We start from the raw sequence: 23,984 nt of genomic DNA, 5'->3' as shown, positions 1-23,984 counted from the left end.
ACAAACCCATGTGTCACAAACTCAGATATAAGGAGGTTACTCATAAAAGCCTCACACACTATATGGGCCTGTAAGCTAGGTTTGCTCCACTTTTCCCAGAAATTCACACACACACACACACACACACACTCACTCACTCATGCACTTACATCCATCACAGTCACTTTATCTTTTCTACCTCACCCAGCCCCTCCCCATCCCTCTCCTTTCTTCTTTTCTCTCCCATGAATGCTCTTAGCCTTAAAGTTTGACAGCTTTCTATATGGGCCTGTAAGCTAGGTTTGCTCCACTTTTCCCAGAAATTTAAGGAGTTGCCCTTATTTATGAACTTCTGGAGGGAAGGGGGTGTGGGAAGATGGAAGGAGGGGCATCAGTCTCGCAGAAATGTTCTGCTCAGAGCAGGCATCTCATCTTCATGCCCATCATCATCATTATCGTCAGCAGCTGCAGCAGCAGCAATACCTGCCAATTCTCAGTGAATGGTTACTCTCTGCAGGGCCTTCGTCTGGGCCCTGGGACCTGAGCAATGAGTAAGACTGGTTTTGCCATCTCTAATCATCTCACCCCAAGAATAAGGCAAAGTAGAGTGGGGAAGATAGAGCTGATAAACAGGAGAAGTGAAATACCAGAGCCATTGTTAAGGGCCAGTGAAAGGTTTAGACAATAGTTCTCTAGAAGCTCAGAGGATGAGTTAGCACTGAGGGCTGGAAGGTCAGGGAAGACTTCCTGGAGGAGGGGTCTTGAAGGACAGGTAGAAATCAGGGCAGCAGACAGAAATGAGAAGTGGCTGGCAAACACAGGTGTTTAATAAATTTTGCTGGATGAATTAACGACAGAACAATCCAGGTCAAAGGCAAGGCATGGACCAGGTAGGGGACCTTTATGAGGTCTCAGAAAGAGGGGAGAAAATACTGGGAAAGACTTGTCAAAATACTGTACTTTCCCAGTTACCCTCTCTTTGGATCCTCACAATACTCTTGAGAGTTGGTTGAAGATTATGTCCCCATTTTAAAGAGTAAGAACCAGAAACCAGCTGAAGCTCTGAGGTAACTCCAGACAGGGCAAGAGGTTTTCTGTTTTTCTTTTAATGTCATACAGCCAGGCAGTATCAGAGCTGGGAGCAGAACCCTGTATCCCAGTGGCTACATTTTTAAATCCTTCTCCCTTTACAATTTGAATCCTGGGGGCAGGAAGTGGTTTGGAGTGGAGGAAGAGGAAGTCTGTAGGATATTTAGTGGGGAAACTCCCTCTAGCATCTGCTTTTTCATGCAGGAGGTGGGTTAACAGAGGCCTCCTCTGCATTACTCTATCCTGACCTCCTGGCAAAACCTCTCTCTTGTCATTAGAACTCTAAGGGTAGTGCCAGCTCTGCCTGTAAGACAATCGTTTCTCAGCAGTTGTTTCAAAGGCAGAGACTCAGGCATGGAGGATGAGCAGGGACAGACATCTAGCTGCAGAGGAGAACGCCTAGAGCCAGGCTCAGGGGAATAAGGCAAAATGAGGTCGTACACAGGAACAAAGATGAACCAGTGATCTCCCTGAAGCAGAGGATTTTTTTTTTTTTTTTTTGTGGTATGCGGGCCTCCCTCTGCTGTGGCCTCTCCCGTCGCGGAGCACAGGCTCCGGACGCGCAGGCTCAGCGGCCATGGCTCACGGGCCCAGCCGCTCCGCGGCATGTGGGATCCTCCCAGACCGGGGCGCGAACCCGGTTCCCCTGCATCGGCAGGCGGACGCGCAACCACCGCGCCACCAGGGAAGCCCAAGCAGAGGATTTTTATAACCAGCATTACATATGTATCGCTTTGTCAGTCTTAGGACTGTACACATAAAGGCAGAGGGGAAAATGGAAAGAATGCAAGCACTGGGGGTCTGGTGACAACGAGGCTCCTCTACTTAGGAGCTGTGTGACTTTAGACAGGTTCCTTAACCTCTCTGAGTTTCTGTTTCCTTCTCAGGGAGCAACCCCTGCTTTATAGGGTTGCTGTGAGGATTACATGTAAAACAAAGCAACCCGGAGTGCTGGGCCTGGAGTTGAGCAGGCACTCAGCTAGGGCAGAGCAGCAGCAGCAGTAGTAATAGTAGTGGTCGTAGTAGAAGATTAGCAGTAATAGTAGCAGCAGTAGTAACAGCAGCACCAACAGTAATAGCGGTAGCAGTAGCAGTGGTAGTAGCAGATTAATAATAATAATAGTAGCAGTAGCAGCATCAGCAACAATAGTGATAGTGGAAGCAGTAGTAGTAGCAGCAGTAGTAGTAGTCGTGGTGCTGAGAGTTAGTCGTGGTGGTATTAGTAGTAGTAGCAGCAGTAGTAGTACTAGTGGTGCTGATAGTGCTAGTGGTAGTGGTAGTATGAGCAGTAGTAGTAGTAGTGGTGTTGACAGTGCTAGTGGTGGTGGTAGTAATAGTAACAGCAGCAGTAGTAGTAGCGATACTGACAGTGCTAGTGGTGGTGGTAGTAGTAGTAGCAGCAGTGGAAGTAGTAGTGGTTCTGACAATGCTAGTTGTGGTGGTTAGTACTTGAAGCAGCAGTAGTAGTAGTGGTTCTGACAGTGCTAGTGGTGGTGGTAGTAATAGTAACAGCAGCAGTAGTAGTAGCGATACTGACAGTGCTAGTGGTGGTGGTAGTAGTAGTAGCAGCAGTAGTAGTAGTAGTGGTGCTGATAGTGCTAGTGGTGGTGGTAGTAGTAGTAGCAGCAGCAGTAGTAGTAGTGGTTCTGATAGTGCTAGTGGTGGTGGTAGTAGTAGTAGCAGCAGTAGAAGTAGTAGTGGTTCTGTCAGTGCTAGTGGTGGTGGTAGTAGTAGCAGCAATAATATTAGTAGTGGTGCTGACAGTGCTAGTGGTGGTGGTGGTAGTAGTAGTAGCAGCAGTAGTAGTAGTGGTGCTGACAGTGCTAGTGGCAGTGGTAGTAGTAGTAGCAGCAGTAGTAGTAGTGGTGGTGCTGATAGTGCTAGTGGTGGTGGTAGTAGTAGTAGCAGCAGTAGAAGTAGTAGTGGTTCTGACAATGCTAGTGGTGGTGGTAGTAGTACTTGAAGCAGCAGTGTAGTAGTGGTGCTGACAGTGCTAGTGGTGTTGGTAGTAGTAGTAGCAGCAGTAGAAATAGTAGTGGTTCTGATAGTGCTAGTGGTGGTGGTAGTAGTAGTAGCAGCAGTAGTAGTAGTAGTGGTGCTGACAGTTTTAGTGGTGGTGGTAGTAGTAGTTGAAGGAGCAGTAGTAGTAGCGGTGCTGACAGTGCTAGTGGTGGTGGTAGTAGTAGTAGCAGCAGCAGTAGTAGTAGTGGTGCTGACAGTGCTTGTGCTGGTGGTAGTAGTAGTAGCAGCAGTAGAAGTAGTAGTGGTGCTGACAGTGCTAGTGGTGGTGGTAGTAGTAGCAGCAGTAATATTAGTAGTGGTGCTGACAGTGCTAGTGGTGGTGCTAGTAGTTATAGCAGCAGTAGAAGTAGTCGTGGTGCTGACAGTGCTAGTGGTAGTGGTAGTAGTAGTAGCAGCAGTAGTAGTAGTAGTGGTGCTGACAGTGCTAGTGGTGGTGGTAGTAGTATTAGCAGCAGTAGAAGTAGTAGTGGTGCTGACAGTGCTAGTGATGGCAGTAGTAGTAATAGCAGCAGTAGTAGTACTAGTTGTGCTGACAGTGCTAGTGGTGGTGGTAGTAGTAGTAGCAGCAGTAGTAGTAGCAGCACCACAGTAGTAGCAGCAGCCACAGAAGCAGCAACGATAGTTGTTTTTATGGTTATAAGAAGAATGATCTAATTGCCTTGGGCTGTAAAAGTGAATTTGGCCTTCAAGAAAAGACTGTTGATGGAGTATTGGGTTGGCCAGAAAGTTCGTTTGGGTTTTCCTTATATTGTCATTATTCTACTTCATAAAAATAGTCTGAGCAAAATTCACTGAGCTTAATCCTTTGGAGCTATGATAAATCAAAAAAGCTTTTTGGCCAACCCAGTGAATCTATCTCCTCCATCTGTCCTTTGAGAGTGGAGCCTTGAAGGCCACTCGGGACTTCTGACCGTAAGTCCAAAGCCCTCCACCTTGCATGCTGCCTTGAATGTGGAGTTGAAATTTAGTTCTGGAGGTAAAGGGAGCTATGGATGAAGTCTGAGCAGTGGAATGTCTCAGAGAAGTCAGTGCTTTGGGAAGATAGATCTGTAATTAGGATCCAGTTATTAGGATAAGCTCAGAATGGAATTTTGGATATAAGATTTGTCCATTCTTTTGTTCTGCTACATTAACTGAGTGCCTCTGATATGTCTGGAGCTGTGTTGGGTGCCATGAGAGGTATGGAGATGAATAAAACCTAGTTTCTGCTCTCAGAAATTAAATAATAATGAAGGAGGTGACTATCATCTCAGTGAAGTAATTGATAAATAGATAAACCAGCAAAGTGCTAGGGGACACAGGAAAAGGAAGCAATTCATTACAACTCTGCGACTGGGGAGGATGATGTGGAGCTGGAATATCTGAGCTAAGTCTTGAAGGATGAGAAGGATTTTCTTTAGTTAAGAAGAGTGGAGATGGTAGATGGATATGAGAAACGCTGAGCAAGCAGAACCAGCAGGATGTGGCAACTGATCGGCAGGGAGGTGAGAAAGACACAAAAGTGGCATGATATCCAAGCTCCTGGCTCAGACGATTGATTTGAAAGAGGTGCCATAAACATGGGGTCATGTTTTATAGAGATCGTGGACGCTCTTTTGGAGAGAGGGAGAATAGATTAGAGGAGAGCATCGGAAGGCAGGGAGGTCAAGGAGGGGCTGTTCCAGCAACCCAGGCAGGACATGATGGTGGGAGTGAAGAGGAGGAAGAGCATGGAAAAGGCAGAGGAAGGAAAATGCACAACAATCCTGCCCATAAGTATTATGTCCCCATTTTAAAGATGAGGAAAGAAAACTCTGCTTTAAATGATTCACAAGACAACAATAGCAAGCGGTGGAGTTGACATGAAAACTCAGGACTATCTGACTCCAAAGTCATGCCATTATACTGCTCGAAGGCAGACGCATCACAGAGGCAGAAGCAATGAGCCTTGGTGACTGGCCGGCTGTGTGGAAAGAGGAAGGGACGGGAGTTAAGACAAGGGCAAGGTTTCCAGCCTGGGCAACGAGGCGGGAAAAGAGGACACTAACCAAGACAGCGGGTGACAGAGAGAGAAGCAGGTTTGGATTTAAGGCTGACATGGGGGCAGCCAAAAAGAAACGTGAGGTCTTTGGGGAACAAGTGAATTTTAAGCATTAAGGAGTTAAAACAGGTGTCATAGGAATGACTTCCTGAATTGGTCAGCTTAGTGGTGAGGTTTGGGGTTGCCCACAGAGGTAGTGGGATGTGGCAGAGTCAAGCGTGTACCCGGGTCCTGTTCTAGTTAGTTACGAGCTGTGGACTATGGGCAAGGGACTTAATTACACCGATACCAGTTTCTTCTTTCTGCAAAATGGGGAAAATAAGCCCTGTCCAGCATGCACCCTGAGTTTGATGAGAGCACATAGAGTTAATACAGGTGAAAGTGCTACAGGGAAGTCCCGAGTTTCAGCTAGCAGAGTGTATTGGTATGATAACTTCACAGAGACGACCCTGGAGACATTGTAGGGTCAAAAATAGCAGAGAAAGAGCCTCTTATAAATCTTACTAAGATTTGTTTGTTGTTATTTTAATAAAACTGGTATCTTGCAGAACCTCTACGCCCCTCCCTCTTTAGTCTTGTCAGTGCTGCCTCAATTCAGTCTAGGAGAACGTTGTGTCCAGCGCTGTCTTCCCACCTGTTCTGAGCCCCCAACTTACAAAGACACTGATCCCTCTGGGTGACTGTCATTTTGCTAGATACTTCTCTAATTCCTGTCCTCAGGGGGGGCGGTTTACACTTCTCTCTGCACTTCATTTGGGAGTAAGAAAAGCTTTGGCTTCAAGGAAAGGGGTTTCCAATCCCGGCAAGTTAAAGGTGGAGGTTGGGGAGAGAGTTCTACTCTATGCCAGGTATTTTAGAGATGTTATTATATTTTGAAAACAGCTTTATTGAGGTATAATAGATATACAGAAACCTGTATATATTTAATGTTTACAATTTGACAAGTTTGGTCATAGGCAGATTAGGTATCTGCCTATGTTGCCATCATTATAGTCAAGGTAACAGACATATCCATCACCTCCAAACATTTCCTTGTTTTTTTTTCTGTCTTTTGTTCGTTTTGTTGTTGTTGTCGTTATAAGAACACTTAACATGAGATCTACCCTCTTAACAAACGTTTCAGTGCACAATACATTACTAACTAGAGGCACTGTGTTGTACCTAGATGTCATTATATTTAATTTTCACAATAACTGTGGGAGGTAGGTATTATCGTTCCCATTTTACAGATGTGGATCCTGAAGCTTAAAGAGGTTAAATTCTTTGCCCAAAGCCATACAGCTAGTTAATGGAAGAGCTAGGATTCACATTTCAGTTTACCTGACTCTTTCAGCTCAGGCTGTCCCTATTATGTCATAATGTCTCCCCTGTTCTGTCTGCCCTGGTACCCCAGTGGCTGAGCTGAGCCATAAGGGAAAGGACCTCTAATCTTGGTGCCCTTAAAGTGCTCAGGGGGTAGGACTCAAAGAAAATGTCTGAACAAACATTGAGGGACACAGTGGGCTCAGCTCACACACTGAGGAGGGAATGATACAACACTTGAACTAGATTAGCTTCCTGGGGTCAGTAACCCAGAAGGTGCCAGGATGGGCCCGGTAACAACTACCTTGCTGAGCTTCCAGGAATCCTGGAAGATCTAGAAGCTTTTGCATGTCAAGTGATAAATGAAACCCTACCCTGTTGGAGTGCCCGGCAGGGACTCAAGACAGGTGTGCGGGAATGAGAGGTGGGAAGAAGGCGGGGTTTCATCAGCAGGTGCTAACAAGTTCCTGAAATATTGACACATACACCCAGCCTGGAAACTTACTTTCTGCTTTTTTTTTTTTTAAATGGCATCAGTACAGTTTAATAAAATATTGATCTATTGCAAGGTACAACGTACAGTGACATGCCATTCTTTTGTCTGTGTGAGCTTCATTAGTGCGGAGAGCAACTGTTGAATGTTTGCTCTTGTACCTTTATTTCTTCAAAATTCAATCTCTGATTCAGTTTTTTCATATACCTAGCTGCCAGACTGGGTCAGAGCAGGGTTACATCAGTGAGCAACTGTTAGAAGCAACCATTACACATGAAGAGAGGGTCCAAGAGAAAGGAGGTGAAAACCTAGAAATTCCTCTAGGATTTGGATCAAGTAAGTATAACTAGCCAAACTTTGCAATACATTATGAAAGGATTTGGCCTGATTTTTTCCTGTTTTGGCCTGATTTTACCTGGAAACTAACGGAGAAGGTCCCGTGTAGGGTAGTGGGAAGGGAGCTGGGTTTGAATCCAGGTTCTCCCTAGCCATATGAATGCAAACAAAGTATTTTACCTTTAGGGGTCTTCATTTTCTCACCTGAGAAATGAGAAAATGATACTTATCACAAGAAGCCGTCGGGAGTATCAAATGAGGCAATGGATGTAAAGGCATCTGGCACAGTGCCTGGCACACAGTAAATGTTCAAAAATATTTATGAATTGAATTGATGCTCCACAAATGTTAATCACTCCAGATTTCCATGCCTGGCACGGCACTCACTACTTAGGAAAATGAGTACTGTTTATGGAGATTTGTGTGAGAGCCAGGTAGAGGACCGGCGTGTCCCTTCACTCTCCTCCCCTCCTTTTTGCATGGTTGTCTCACTCTCCTTAGTACACTGCTTTGGTAGCCGGTTCTACCCACTGTGGCTCTATCCTGAGAAGGAAGTGAGCAGTCAAGAAGAGATGCTAGAGCGCCCCCTGCTGGGGCTGGGTGGGCTGGTAGCTTCTAGCCAGTTCACCGGCCGGCCGGGTGCTGTCCTCCATCTCAGGGCTGAAACTCTTCCCCTCTAACCAGAGACCATTAGGTATAACCTGGCCTAAGAAAGCTAGGGAGCTGCTTATCAGGCTGAGGTCACAGGGAAGTCCACTGGCAACCGCTGGCCCCTTACCCTTAGCCTCCCTGCTTTGCCAATGTGGAGAAGCAGACAGTCCTTTGCAAACACATCCTACAGTCTGCTTTATAGCCACGTATTTTTCCCTCATAAGGATTGCTGAATGTTAGCAGGGTCCATATTCTGTAATTCAGAGACATTTAATGTCACTTGTTTAGTGTTAAATGTTACTTTTTGTACTGTACACTCCATTGTCTGACATCAGGAATGTAACTCCCATCTCATGTCATTTCTCTCCAGAGTTATAGAATAGGAGGTGATGCCACTGAACACCCAGCATCCCCCTAGAGTTCCTCCAGATGCTCAGATTCTGCTTGCATACCTCTACTGCTGCGGAACTCAGTGTCTCTCAACGGAGCCCATCCAGTGGTTGACAACTCTATTCACTAGAAGGTTTACCTCATGTTTGAGCTGAGATTTGTCTTACTGAGACTGCCTCCCTGGATTTGGTTCTTACTTTTCTCAACATAGAACAAGTTTGCTTTTTTGGACAAAAAGAATGTCCAAGATGTTTTCTTCAACCTTTTAGAGATTGCGATCTTGCTTTCCTACCCCCGCTCCCTCTTATTTTTCATCTCAGGGAGAAACAGCTCTAGTCTTCTCATCCGTTTCCAATGGGAAATGATTTGCAGATACCTCACCATCCTGGTCACATCCCAAATAATAGCTATCATTTATTGAGCACCTTTGCTGACATTCCCCATACCTAAGTTCATCAAACCCACATAACTACTGTAATGAGGTAGACGTAACTATCACCATCTTACAGGAAACTAAGATTCAGAGAGGTTAAATAACTTACCCAAGATCACACAGATATTAAGAGACAGAACCAAGGTTTGAATGCAGAATTAGAACCCAGAGTTGCCTGGCTCCAAATTTTTGCTCTTAAACCACTAGCATGCCTGAGCTTATAAAACCTGTGATCTAATTAATCAACGCAGTTTTTAGAAAGTGGGTCTGTAACTGAGGATATTCTATTGATAAAAAGTTGATGAAAATAAATGATTTTTTACGTCAATGAAGATTTGCTAAAATGGATATCAGTTTACTCCCAGTAAAATGTAAATTGGAAATGTACTATACCATTATTTAATATGCAGTATAAATCTATAAAATAATCCACCTTAGCACCAAAAAAAAGGGGGGCCTAAATATGGTCACGTTATAGAAGCAGTCTGACCGGGGAAAAGTAGATCTGGACTATCATCTCTGATTTTATGCGATCTGTCTCTATTTATGCCATCTCAAGAGATGCTCTCGTTTCTGAAAGCTCTGCCACAATGTTGGCTCGTGTTGAGACGGTTGCATTCAAATAAACTCCCCAGGACTCTGCCGCAGGAACTGCTGGTAAGTCAAGCCTTGACTGTTCTTCCTTATCTTGATGACAAGAGTCCCTGACAGCAAAGTGAGGGTTACACCAAATTGGGTCAACCGGCTGGTTCTTGAGGGAGTGAGAGACCTAGAAGGAAAGGTGCCAAGAATGCTCAGAGGAACAGAGGAGATGCATAAAGCACTTTATTTGTGTTCTTCTGGGCAACAAGAACCCAGGGGAGAAGCTGTATATACAACACAACATTTGTAGCCGACTAACATATGGTTCTTTGTTTTCATTTCTGAAAAGCAATAAGCAAAGGGAGAATAAGCTTTGCTCTCAATTTTTGCAACAAAGTTTGAAAATCTCCAACCCAAAACAAAAGAATGCTAAACTGAAGCTTTGTGCTAAAGGACCTACCTCCCTTGAGCCTCCCTTCCTCTCCCTATCTCCTAATCCTCATTTCCGGGAGGTCATTTTAATTAGCAGGCTGTCATGGTGACTCAGCCTGCTGCTTCACAGACAGGAAGGGAGCCAACTCCCCTGGACCCATTCATCATGCAAAGGCACTTTACTCTGTAGAAAAATGCACAATATTGAGCTTGCTCCACCTTGGGAATTGCCCCTGCTGTTGTTTTATCATCCCCACCTGCCTCAGAGTGCATCCTTTTGTCTTTTGCATCTCCTGTCCCTGGCGGTCTGCCTCCTCCCCCTGTTGCAGATTTTCCATGTCCTTGTCTTCAGTGGTCAGGTTTGATCTCAGACATCAAGATCTAGAGATCTTAACCATGATAGACCTTTTGGAAAGTGTGGCTAATACTTTTTGTTTTAGGAGCTAAAGTTTCAATGAAACGACCCAGGTCATTGGGACATAGCTCTCAGAGCAATTTTCTGAAGTTGCATGCTGGGGTTTAGGGGAGTCAGGGAGCATGCAGCTCATAAATTAACCGTATGTCTAAGACCATCGTGATCTCAAAAATTCTGTCCCATTGTTCCCAACCGTGCATTTGTCTTCGCGTTGTATGTGTTGTTGCTATTGTTCTGGGTCAGCAAATGTGGACACCGCATTTCTAAAACAGAAAACCACTGTAGCCTAGTCTAAAAGGTAAACATCTGTAGTAACTGCACAACTTAGAACAGTAAAGGGGCTGGAAAGCACTGACCTGAGAAGGGATGTGTGGGTTTTCTCTTCCTGTGAGGGTCTCTATGTTGTGGAAAATAGCATCTGTACTCATCTGGTTTGAATCTCCTATTTTGTTCCTAAGCCTGAAGCTGAAGGTTCACAATTGATTTTCCACTGGTAAAAGGGAAAATCGATGATGAAATTTCTCATGTTTTCCCTTCCCTTTCACTAGCTTATACATGATCTCACAGCCACTATCTTGGAAACTAGAGGAGGGTGATTAATTTCACGCCCCAGCAGAAAATGCATGCTCCTTCCACCACAAGACCTCCCCGGACTCCACGTCCTTAAAAAGAGTTTGAAGGGTCTTTGTGGCTCACTGAGCTCTTCTTGCCCCCTTTGCTGTTGGGGAGGCTGCTGGCTGGGCCCCGCAAGAGTGGGCGCTTGTAGGGGGGGGTTTCTTTCCTGCCAAGGGGGAGATAACAGAAAGAGAGAAGAAAGACAGCACATATACACGCTGTACTGCAATCGTTTGTGTGCATGTCTATCTCCCCCCACTGGACTGTGACCTCCTAGGAGCAGTGGCCTTGACTTCCTCTTCTCTGCATCCCAGGAATCCAGCCCAGGGCCTGGTTCAAAGCAGCCAGCATGACTCAACGAATGACTGTTAGATGAATGGATGGATACGTTGTATCATTCTGGTTCTGGAGAAAACCTAACTGTCCTATAGTTACAAGTCTTCCCCATTTCCAACTTGATTCTAACTCATTCTATCCATTTCACGACGGGATGGGCATGAACCCATAGATGAATTGCAGCTTGGCAGATCCAGGGACCTCATTCCCTTCACTACCATCATGGGCTCCAGAGTTCCCTTTACATTTCTCAGTATAGCCTAATCATGGCATTTCATGGTGGGTCTGTCTCCCCTACAATCTTGGGTGCTCTCTGAAGGCAGAGATGTGTCTAGTTCATCTCTGTATCCCAGCACCCAGCACCCAATGCAATACCTTTAACACTACTCTTCAGCAATTATTCGCTGTCTGTTCTGCTCACACACTAGGCTATGAGCTTCTGATGGGCAGGGACCCAGTTTATCTAGTTTGCATTTTTCCTCATACGGGGCCTTTTTTGTTTGTTATGTTGTTGAGTAATAAATTGATGTGTCACTCATTCAAGCATTGGATTAAGATTTATTTGCAGCGGAAAGATTAGCCAATCCAGAAAGAACTGAACTGAATTCCCAGGTCAGCTATATATGAGAGGTACGACCTTGAGCAAGTTATTTAACTTCTCTGAGTTTCATTTACAAAACGAGGATAAAATATTCCATTCTTGGAGGGTGGTGTGAGGTTAAATGAGATAATATGGATAAACTCACCTAGCGTCTTCCTTTGCCTGCTATAACTTACAAAGGCATGGTGCTAGGTGCTACGTGCTAGGTATGGTCCACTGTACTCTGGACATGACAAAGGTGAGTCAGACATTGATGCTGTCCTCAGGCTGCTTAAAGTTTAGTAGAGGAGACAGTTATACAAAATAATTACACAAAATAATAAATAATAAAGAACTACAATGCATGGGAGAAAATGGTAATGCCACAAATATGGGAATCTCTTGGGCTGTTTGATTTAGGATTCAAGACGTGACTTCTTATAACCCATGATGCTCTGACCTCGGAGTATCATTTTCCTTCATTGCTGATGAGTCATGAATAAGGTAAAGACAGAACACGTGGCAGCACACAAAAGGGACATCTTGCCCTAATGTAGCTCCTCCACCAGGAAGCCTCACTGTCTAAAATTCCACACTCATGAAGGACCTTGCTAACACAGGAAGGCCATCTAGCATGGGTGAGATACATCTAGATCTTAGTACCCATCAACAGCCTGGAACATATGCTTGGAATGTTGTTTACAGGCGATGTGATCTTGAAGAAGTCCCTTTTTCCTCTAGCCTCTGTTTCTTCATTTCTAAAATAGTAGAGTGCATGTCCTTCCTGCATTATAGGCTCTGGTAAATGGGGTTAGGGAAGAGTTTTGCCAACTACAAGGTGCCATTCATATGTCACTGAGAGTGTGGGTCTTGACACCCAAAGGAAGCATGGGAAATAAGATGGGTTTGTTTCTTTGGGGGTGAAGCCCAGGTATGACCACAGGTGGGGCAGCCCCAGGCAGGTGGTGTGCATGCGGAGAGGGTGTGCAGTGGCTGGGGAGGAGTGTGAACATGCAGAATGACTCTGGGGCCATTACAGAGCCAAAGAGCACCTGCAGGTCAAGATGGGGGCACAGAGAGAGGCACCGGCAGGCAAGCATCTCACACTTGGACCCCACAGAGATGCTCCTTTTCCTATCGTGCACTCCAGACTCACCTCCTTTGGGAAGCTGACTCCCCAGAAAATAAGCCTCTCTCTTCCAGAGGCTTCTGCAGCACTTTGTGCCTAATCTCTTAGTACACCATTTTCTAGGGAGTTCTTTGCCCAGCTCTTTTTCTCATGGGACTGTGGGTTGGACGCATTTTATTTTTCTCTACAATTCCTGAGTGGTATGGAGTAGACGCTTGAAGGTTGTTTGATGAATTAAATGAATCTTTAGTCCCATCTTTATCATCTCTATTGCCCTAAACATCCTGGCCTGTCATTGCCTTAGAATGTGTCTTTTCAGGTTCAGCTCCCTACCTTTTACAACCTTTCCCTCAACCTGGAATGCCCTCTCTCCTCTTTCTGTTTCATCCATTGGAATTCTACATGTCCTTTGAAACCAAGTTCAAGCCCCACTTTGTCCATGAAGCCTTCTTGGGATACTCCTGCTGGCTGCCGAATGTTTGCCAGATGGTGTGGGAGAGTAATTTCTGATTGGGTCTCACTTTTCACTATAACACGAAGGGGTTGAAGTAGATGATTCTTGGGGGCTTCTTCAGTTCTACCATTTTATAATTCATACATTTAGGGCTTATTTAGGACCTACTCCCAGCTAGGCTCTGCACCTGGCACTAAGGATACAGGAGTGATAAAATAATTCCTCAAGGAGCAGCCCATCTAGTGGAGGAGCCAGACATGCAAAGATGCTGTGACAATACGCTATGGGACGTACCATGCACACGTGTGTGCAAAATGCAGTTCGGGATCCAGCAGAGAGGAAGGAGCTCTACCTCAGGTGGAGAGCAAGGACAAAAACACAGAGGTGTGATATCTGGACTGGGCTTTGAAAGATAAGTTGGCATTTGTCATCTACTGACAGTAAGGGAGAACATTCCAGAAAGAAGGAAAAGGATGAACATGGAGGTATGACTTGCTGACTGGGGTATAAAGTGGTAGAAAGCAGGTGGGGTGGAGAAGGTGCTCACAAGGGAAAGGTGTGTGCTAGGAGGCTGCATACGAAGTTTCAAATGTAGGCCAGGGCTTTGAACAGCCAGAAGAGGAACTGAAATGGGGAGCCATGGAAGGTTTTTTGAAAGAGGGCACAGTCTGATAGGTAACGGAGCACGTTTATACATTGCTCAGTATTGTTTGTTATCTTTACCTGTGTACATGCTTTCTCCTCTGTGAATCTGAGCTCCTAATGGGCAAAGGTTATCTACGTTCCCCCAGCATCCAGTGCAGGGCCTGCCACATGGTGGGCTCCAGTGTGATGGAGATCCGATGGTTCCCACCCCCATGCCCCACACACATATCCAAACCCCAGCGTGGAGGCAGCCCACGGGCACTGGCCTGAGGCCACCTTACACTTAGAGGCCTCCCCACAGAGGCTCACCTGGCCTGCTCATTTCCCCTGTCTAATTTGTATGCACCTTGATGGGGCATTTTGTGTCACTGTGGTCGAGATAAGCGTGGGGTCTCAGCTCTGGTCATCAATGCCATGTCCCTGAGCCTGCACTCTCAGGCCCACATCCTGGCCTCCCCAGGGACCTTCCCCGAAGGGTGGCAGAGCACCCAGGGATGCTGGCAGGCTCCTACCAGCACATGGGTGGAAACTGACACAGTATAATTATCCATAGAGATGAGAGAAAACAAAGATTAATTTTGAGTCAAAACATATAATTTTCCTTTAAAACCAGAACTGCTCTTTCTTGTATGTTATTTGATGCTTGGGTGGAAAATAATACAAAAATGGGGAAGTATTCAAGTCCCAAATCAGAGCCTTGTATCCTCCTGAGATTCATTTTTTCAAGAACGGCTGACCAATTGAGAGCTAAGTGATATTCATAGTTTGATGAGGTAGAGATGTGGGGATGGAGAGAGTTTTTATTTTGTTTTTCTTAGGCTAAGGGTGGGCGCATTTACCACAAGTCCTCAAGGCTATGAACTTTGAGGAATGAGCTCTCCAGCTCTTCTCTAACGAGGGCTCCAAAGCTCAGGGAAATGAGGTCCCATGAGCAGGGCCCTGAATCCCCTGCATGCTTGAGACCCAGTTTCAGGGTCCTGCCTCCCCCATCTCAAAGAACTCTTTACTAACTGATGCTGAGAACACCAGGCTGGGGATGGTGGGGCCTGGCTCTAGCCATGGCTGTGACCAATCCTGTCTGCTCCCTGGGCCTCAACACCTCATCTGCATGATGATGGTCGCTACTCTCCCTGGGTGTCAGCACCATTTTACTGACAGTGCAACATTCAAGAACAAAGTGGGAAAGGATCAGGATAATTTTATTCAGGCTGACAGAGGACCTGAAAGAGACAATCCTCAAAATAACTTGAAAATGAGATTCTAACAATTCTTTTGAGTTTTATAGAGCTTTAAATTTTTAAGAACATAACCAATGACTTCTAAGGATGAATTGAGCACCATTCTCTAGAGGTGAGCTCTTCAACGTTGGGGTCACGCCTTAATCATTTACTCGTTCAAGCACCCCCACTGCCCAGAGACTTGGCATAAAGTATTGTTTTTCCTAAGTGAGTGAATGAAGGGATGTATACATGCACGCATGCTCAGTACAGCCTAGGTACTGTGGGAGCACAGAGAAGAAACAGAGATGCTCCTTCTGAAGGCTAATCCACCAGGATGGGGGTGAAAAACCGGAGACAAAGTATGAGTCAGAGTACACTGCGATACAGACTCCTTGTGGAGCTGGGACTGAAGAGGTGGGACTCCGGCCTGATGGGACGTGGGTCCTGAGAGATCATCCAGCCCAACCAGAGAAGACCAGGGACTTGCCCCAGGCTGTGATGAGCTGTCTGGAAATCTGGGACTGCACCCCAGAAGCCAGAGGAGATGGAAACATTTATTGAGCACCTACTGGCTGCCAGGCACTACACCACGCTTGTATCTAATTTTTAAAACTCTCCTTATTACCCCCACTTTAGGGGGTTTCTTTCCTGCAAAGGGGGAGATAACAGAAAGAGAGAAGAAAGACAGCACATATACACGCTGTACTGCAATCATTTGTGTGCATGTCTATCTCCCCCCCACTGGACTGTGACCTCCTAGGAGCAGTGGCCTTGACTTCCTCTTCTCTGCATCCCAGGAATCCAGCCCAGGGCCTGGTTCAAAGCAGGCAGCATGACTCAGCAAATGACTGTTAGATGAATGGATGGAAATGTTGTAGGAGGAGAAAGGTTTCAGGAGGAGAGCAAAAGGGAGATTAAAATGCCTTCCTCCCTGGGTTTTTAAAAATGCATATGTAAGCAAAGTGCCAGTGTGGTGCCAGGTTGTAGGAGGAGAAAGGTTTCATGAGGCCAGGAAACTTGCCTAACTTCCCACAGCTAGCACGAGCTTGAGACAGAATTTGAACCCACACTGAGGTGGAGCTTAGCTGGACTTCAGTCCAGCTTTAGAATCATAAATGCCTATGATCAAATTCTGCCTCTGCCAAAATATCTTTGACCTTAGGCGATTCTCGTCAGCTTTCTGAGCTTCCTTTTCCTCATTTGTAATATGAGGAATAAACTGTCTAGAGCACTGAATAAGACCATATACAAGAAGTACTTTGCTCAATAAACAGTAGTGATTACCACTGTGTTTTGTTAATAACAGGTAGGGAGGAAGGTGCATCAGGGCAAAAGCCCTGAGACAGCAAAGCATTTGGGCAAGGTCATGGGCAAGGTCAGTGGGAAGACTGGTCTGGCAGGAGCAGTAAGTTGGATATCGTCATGTCCTTCAAGGAAGCTGGACAACTAGGAGGGTAGGAGATGAGGTCAAGAGGTAGGACGGGGCCAGCGCATTCCAGATGCCGCTGGGTGTCACTGCCCAAATGCTCACTGGGCTCACCGCCAGCAGTCATGGGAACACCCAGCCCTCTGGGCTCTGGTCCAGCCCTCAGGAAGGACACTCATCTCCTAACCTTCTTTCTTCACCAACTCAAGAAGTTGGCCCCAGCAGAGGACCTGAGGGGAAACTTCTCAGGGATGTGTCTTCTCAGCCCTGAGCCATTGCATCTTGACAGAAGGGGACTCTCATGTGCTTGGGGTACATACATGCCTGGCACTGTGCAGGGTGCTCTAACACACATCTCTTAATAACCTTCTAAGTGAGAACCACTGTCTCCATTTACAGATGAGGAAATTGAAGGATCAGAGACCTTATGAGCCTAGATGACATAGGAGCTATCAGCTGAAGTAGCATATGGAAACACCCAGACTAGCTTGGAACAGTGACTGGACTCAGCCTCCCAGCAACTCCAGAAATGTGACGGTTCCCATGTTAGACCCAGAAATGTGACCAACCCCTCACTGTCTGACCCCATAATGATACTTCAACTCAGGAAATGTGCTGTTAAATGTGCTTCTGCTCCATACATTCTCTGTGGCAGGGCCGATCATCTTTCCCGCGACACAGATGGGAAACCGCGGGACAGAGAGAGGCTAAGGGAAGCTGCCCCTGAACAAGAAGCCAGGTAAGCAGGACGCAAGCCCCCGCTGCTCTGCTCAGCACTTACCGCAGCCTTGGCGTGGGGATCGTCACTTTCTCGACCATGGGGTTCAGCCGGTAATAATCCAAAAACGTTCTCGCCACGTTCCGCCCCAGCTTCATATCTGCAAGGGTGGGTGTTAAGGAGCAACTTTGGACTAGTAAGAAAAATGATAACAGTAACAAAACAGTATCACCACTCACTATTCTAAGTGTTGTAGGTACTGTCTTTTTTGATTTTCATGAAACCTTAAATATTATTGATAGATACTATTATTTTCCTCATTTTCCAGATGAGGAAACTGAGATGTGGAGAAGTCCAATAATTTGCCCAAGGTCACAGAACCGGGAAGGAGAGGAGCCAGGATATGGGTCTAGGTAGTCTTACCCCGAAGCCTGTGTTCAGAGCCTTTAGAACCTACTGCATCCCTTTGGGAATCACTGGGCTTCCATGGTCTGCCTTCAGGTGGCTTGGGGTGGAGGCAGATAAGCAAGACCCAAGGGCAAGAGACCCTTTGTTGCATATAGACCAGGGCCTACTTGACCCCAGGGATTAGTCACCTACTTTGGTAACCTTGGGGACAATGGTAAAACCCTCTCACCCTAAACAGTATCCCCGTTCCACCTTGAAATCTACCAATTATGAATCCTTAGGGTAAGCGTTCGAGACCTGTTAAAGTACAAACTCCCTGGGGAGGGGAAAAGGGTCAATTCCATATTGCCCATTAACATTTTAGTATAAATTAGCACAGCAATCATCTATTCAACAACATGGAGCATATGCTCTGTGCATTATCTGTCATGTCTCTGGGGCTTCACATGAGCTGTTTCCTCTCCCTGAAGTGCCTTCCCCTTCCCTTTGGCTAATTTTTAACTATCAATTCTCCAGTTAGGTGATGTCTCTTTAGTAAAGCCTCCCACAATACTCCTCTCCCAGGTCTATGATTGGTGCCCTTGCCCCCTACTTCTGTGGCTTCTGAACTGACTTCATTCAAAGCACTTATCTTTTATCTCATATCTCTCAGCTCTGAACCAACTCTCCAAGCCGTCACCAACTCTTACCCAAGGGACCTCCTATCTCTTCAGTTTCTCCACTTTTTCTCCAGGTCCCTGCTGTTCCCCTAGAAAAGGCCAGCACCATCTTTTCCTTGAATTGCTGGCATCCTGTCCTAATGGCCTTCCTGCCATTAGAGTGCCTGCCTCTACTCCATCTTCTATAACGTTGCTGGTGGGGGTGGGGTGGGAGGGTAGTTATTCTAAAACGCAGATCTGACTATGCCACCCAGCTGAGTAAAACCCTTCAGTGGCTCCCAGTTGCCTTTAAAGTTCAAATTTTGGAACTTGAGCTACCGGGTCCTTTGTAGTTAGGTCTCAGCTTTGTGCTTTTTGCCTCCCACCTTCCACCCCTCGACCTTCACGCTCCAGTGATACTGAACTTCTTTTACCTCCAGACCTTTGTCCATTCCAGTCCATCTTCCCAGACCACTCTCCCCTCTGCCCACAGGCCTTACAGGGCAGATTCCTTCTCAGTTTCCAGACACCTCAGTTTAGTTGCCACTTCACTGGGTACATCTCAGCCACCATTCTACCCAGGATCATGGAGGTGGACTAGCGTCTGTGGAACAGGTGAGTGAGTTCTCACAACTCTCTTCAAGATGTCTCCAAGCTGGGGTTGGACGTGTCCCGGGACATGAACACCAGCATTTATGGAGTGCCTGGCACCACACTGGCACTTTGCTTACATATGCATTTTTAAAAACCCCAGGGAGGAAGGCATTTTTATCTCCCTTTTGCTCAGGGAGGTTAAGAAACTTGTCCAAAGCTATATAACTGGAAATGGTAGAGTCAAGACTCCAATTTGGAAGTGTCTGACTCCAGAACCATGAGCTTTCCACCACTCTGGGCTGTTTCCCAACTTGAAGGCACCTTTTCTGTCAAGGGCTGAGTCATCCCAGGCCAGTGCCTGGTGGGAGAAGGAGAAACACCAGACGAGTTTTTTAAGACAGTGAGACGTGCCACAGGCTTGCTGTGATCTGGGGCTGCCACCTGCTTTCTTCCTCTGGTTGTGACCGACCTTCTCTGTCCCCTCCTTTAAAAAGTTCACAAGCTGGTGTCAGGCATGGGCTCTCAGACCAGCAGACCCTGGAGGCAGTCTCGCCACCAGGGTCTGCAGAAGTGGCTGGCTGCTTCAACCTAGCCAGGCTCTAGCTGGCTTGGGGAGACCAAATCACCATTGCGTGTGTCAACAGTAAGAGCTACAGGGCTTCCCTGGTGGCACAGTGGTTAAGAGTCCACCTGCCAATGCAGGAGACATGGGTTCGAGCCCTGGTCCGGGAAGATCCCACATGCTGTGGAGCAACTAAGCCCGTGCGCTACAACTACTGAGCCTGCGCTCTAGAGTACGTGAGCCATAACTACTGAGCCTGCGTGCCACAACTACTGAAGCCCACGTGCCACAACTACTGATCCCGTGCACCTAGAGCCCGTGCTCTGCAACAAGAGAAGCCACCACAACGAGAAGCCCATGTGCCACAACGAAGAGTAGCCCCCACTCACCGCAACTAGAGAAAGCCCGCGCGCAGCAACGAAGACCCAGCACAGCCAAAAATAAACAAACAAACAAACAAAACAGTAAGAGCTACAGGGGCGCAGAGGAAGGGAGAGGTTCCTGTGGACGGGGCTAAAAGATTGTAGTACAAGTTTTGGAATCAAATGTACCTAATCCGAATCCAAATCCTGTCTCGGCCACATGCTGTGTGGGGCAGATTGTACTTTCCAAAGATGTCTGCAACGATGTCTCCCATCTCACCTGTTATTCTATGATGTGACCTTGACACTCCCTCCACTGAGAGGTGGCATCTGTATCCCCTCTCTCTGAAGCTGAGTGGGCTTTGTGACTCACTTGCCACCAAAGGAATGGCAGAAGTCACAGTGTGGGACTTCTGAGGAGAGGCCAGCAAAGCAGATATAACTTGCACCTTGCCTGCTCGAATGTTCCAGCTAGGGCCCTGAACTTCCAGGCGAGCTGTCTGACTGACCTGAGGCCACCATGCTGTGAGGAAGCCCAAACTAGCCCATTGGGGGGCTGCAGGGAGAGGCCCTGAGACTTTGTGGAGAGATTACTTTAGAGAGAGATTCCTGGCCAGCCCGCAGCAGCTCCTCCAGCTCCAGCTCCAGCCACTGTCTCACTGCCACTGCATCAAAGATGCCAAGCTAAGAGTACTCAGGGGAGCCCTTCCCAGATTTCTGACCCACAGAAAACAAGAGAGAATAGCTGTGGTTTTAAACACTAAGTTAGGGGGAGATTCGTTACGCGGCAGAGGAGAACTGAAACACAGTGTGGCCTTGCAGAGGCTTTCCCATCTCCCTGAGCCCTCATTCATGCTCTGCAACAAGAGAAGCCACCACAACGAGAAGCCCATGTGCCACAACGAAGAGTAGCCCCCACTCACCGCAACTAGAGAAAGCCCGCGCGCAGCAACGAAGACCCAGCACAGCCAAAAATAAACAAACAAACAAACAAAACAGTAAGAGCTACAGGGGCGCAGAGGAAGGGAGAGGTTCCTGTGGACGGGGCTAAAAGATTGTAGTACAAGTTTTGGAATCAAATGTACCTAATCCGAATCCAAATCCTGTCTCGGCCACATGCTGTGTGGGGCAGATTGTACTTTCCAAAGATGTCTGCAACGATGTCTCCCATCTCACCTGTTATTCTATGATGTGACCTTGACACTCCCTCCACTGAGAGGTGGCATCTGTATCCCCTCTCTCTGAAGCTGAGTGGGCTTTGTGACTCACTTGCCACCAAAGGAATGGCAGAAGTCACAGTGTGGGACTTCTGAGGAGAGGCCAGCAAAGCAGATATAACTTGCACCTTGGCTGCTCGAATGTTCCAGCTAGGGCCCTGAACTTCCAGGCAAGCTGTCTGACTGACCTGAGGCCACCATGCTGTGAGGAAGCCCAAACTAGCCCATTGGGGGGCTGCAGGGAGAGGCCCTGAGACTTTGTGGAGAGATTACTTTAGAGAGAGATTCCTGGCCAGCCCGCAGCAGCTCCTCCAGCTCCAGCTCCAGCCACTGTCTCACTGCCACTGCATCAAAGATGCCAAGCTAAGAGTACTCAGGGGAGCCCTTCCCAGATTTCTGACCCACAGAAAACAAGAGAGAATAGCTGTGGTTTTAAACACTAAGTTAGGGGGAGATTCGTTACGCGGCAGAGGAGAACTGAAACACAGTGTGGCCTTGCAGAGGCTTTCCCATCTCCCTGAGCCCTCATTTCCTCACCTGTAAAATGTGAATAACAATGCCTGCCTCACAGGATTATGGTGGTGAGGTATGTGACTAACACGTGGGTGCTGACTAAGTAAGTGCCTGAATGGGGCCAGAGGGAAGCCTGAACCCTTCCACCTGACCTGCAGTGAACGCCAGACTCGCCCAGACTGGAAGCAACCCTAGGAGATCTCCTTGGTAGTCAATACTCCTGGGCTCTACAAGGCGGAGGAGTTGGGCTGTTGCGGTAAAATGTCCCTCTGTGAGGTGCCGATCATTTTAGCAAGCTCTGTTTAAAAGACAGTGTTTTAAAGGTGGGAATTGTCAGGGACAACCCTCTTTCTCTTTCCAACAATATTACATATTTCCTAAGCCCTGAGGGCCTCACTCCAGATTATTTACTGCACTGGCCCTGCTGGAGTCAAGAAATGAGACGTGGGTGAGAGGAGTGAAGAGACTGGCTGAACATTTTCAATTGAAACAAGCTGTCTTTGAACAAAGATTTAAGATCTAGGCAAGGAGAAAGCAATAGCTCTCTTGGCTGGAACCTTTTCCAATATACTGCAGAATTAAGAGAGAAAAAAAATTGGGGTGAAAACTCCCAACTCTTCATTGCCAACAAAAACCTCAGAACAGCCTGTAAATTCAAAATGTCATCCTCCTCAGATTCTTCTGTAGCTCCCTGATGGGCTTCTCGCAGAGGGCAGGAACAGACAGCAGGTGGCATCAGGACCCTTGAATCAGAGAAGCAGGAGGGTTTGTCTGGGGTTGTCTGAAACTCAGACTGACTTGGTGACTTCTGCCCAGAGCTGTTTTAAAGTAAAGGGTGGGCGTCAATAGCTCCAGCATTTGGTGGGACCCTTTAACAGGTAATGAGGGCTGGGATATTCTCATTCATTCATTCATTCATTTGTTCATTCATTCCAACATTCTGGGGGCTCCTCCCATGTGTGTACTGGCATGAAGAAGGGCAGAGATTGAGGTTAAAGAAGAATTAGAAAAGTTCTATTTACAGTCTAGAAGAGGAAACTAACATGTCCCAACTAACTATACTAGCAAACAGGCTGTTGCATTCTCACCTTTACAAAAGCAACTACCATTTTTTTTTCCAGCATACCCTACATGTGCACCGTACATGCACTTATTTACTGTCGATAATCCCCATCACATCCATGCAAGGTCAAAGCACAATTCGACACATATTTTACAGGAAACTGAAAAAGGCAGAGTTTGCATAATTGACCCAGAGCCTTGTGCCTCGAAAGTGATAGAGGTGGCATATGAACCTGTGTCTTTTATTTATTTATTTTAACATCTTTATTGGAGTATAATTGCTTTACAATGGTGTGTTAGTTTCTGCTTTATAAAAAAGTGAATCATCTATACATACACATATATCCCCATATCTCCTCCCTCTTGCGTCTCCCTCCCACCCCTAGGTGGACACAAAGCAATGAGCTGATCTCCCTGTGCTTTGTGGCTGTTTCCCACTAGCTATCTATTTTACATTTGGTAGTGTATATATGTCCATGCCAATCTCTCACTTTGTCCCAGCTTACCCTTCCCCCTCCACATGTCCTCAAGTCCATTCTGTATGTCTGTGTCTTTATTTCTATCCTGCCCCTAGGTTCTTCAGAACCAATTTCTTTTTTTTTTTTTGATTCCATATATATGTGTTAGCATACGGTACATGTTTTACTATTTCTGACTTACTTCACTCTATGACAGGCTTTAGGTCCATCCACCTCACTAGAAAAAACTCAATTTCGTTTCTTTTTATGGCTGAGTAATATTCCATTGTATATATATGCCACATCTTCTTTATCCATTCATCTGTCGATGGACACTTAGGTTGCTTCCATGTCCTGGCTATTGTAAACAGAGCTGCAATGAACATTGTGGTACATGACTTTTTTGAATTAAGGTTTTCTCAGGGTATACGCCCAGTGGTGGAATTGCTGGGTCATATGGTAGTTCTATTTTTAGTTTTTTTTTCAGTTTTTATCTGGGGGGCGGGCGTATGTGGGCCTCTCACTGTTGTGGCCTCTCCCGTTGTGGAGCACTGGCTCCAGATGCACAGGCCCAGTGGCCATGGCTCACGGGCCCAGCCGCTCCGTGGTATGTGGGATCTTCCCAGACCGGGGCATGAACGAGTGTCCCCTGCATCGGCAGGTGGACTCTCAACCACTGTGCCACCAGGGAGGCCCCTATTTTTAGTTTTTTAAGTAACCACCATACTGTTCTGCATAGTGGCTGTATCTATTTACATTCCCACCAAAAGTGCAAGAGGTTTCCCTTTCCTCCACACCCTCTCCTGCATTTATTGTTTGTAGATTTTTTGATGATGGCCATTCTGACCGGTGTGTGGTGATACCTCATTGTAATTTTGATTTGCATTTCTCTAATGATTAGTG

At 46.6% G+C, this 23,984-nt stretch overlaps 2 protein-coding genes across 2 annotated transcripts in view; one reads left to right on the top strand and one right to left on the bottom strand.

Moving 5' to 3' along the window:
• Window positions 1-384: 384 nt before the first annotated feature.
• On the top strand, window positions 385-3,744 carry LOC112063882 (uncharacterized protein DDB_G0271670-like). Its single transcript, XM_024119961.1, has 4 exons — window positions 385-530; window positions 2,524-3,017; window positions 3,060-3,069; window positions 3,210-3,744. Exons 1-4 carry the CDS (start codon window positions 385-387, stop codon window positions 3,742-3,744), a joined length of 1,185 nt encoding a protein of 394 aa, XP_023975729.1.
• A 7,063-nt stretch (window positions 3,745-10,807) lies between these two features.
• Window positions 10,808-23,984, bottom strand: part of AGBL4 (AGBL carboxypeptidase 4) — an 807,237-nt gene continuing 794,060 nt past the window's right edge. The window contains exons 11-12 of the mRNA XM_028488196.1: window positions 17,331-17,427; window positions 10,808-10,925 (exon numbers count right to left, since the gene is read on the bottom strand). Coding sequence (XP_028343997.1) covers window positions 10,808-10,925; window positions 17,331-17,427 — 215 coding nt within the window. The remainder of the gene's footprint in view (window positions 10,926-17,330; window positions 17,428-23,984) is intronic.

This window comes from Physeter macrocephalus, chromosome 4 (genome assembly GCF_002837175.3).
Source record: "Physeter macrocephalus isolate SW-GA chromosome 4, ASM283717v5, whole genome shotgun sequence".
NCBI lineage: Eukaryota > Metazoa > Chordata > Mammalia > Artiodactyla > Physeteridae > Physeter > Physeter macrocephalus.
This window is presented reverse-complemented; position numbering and strand designations above follow the sequence as displayed.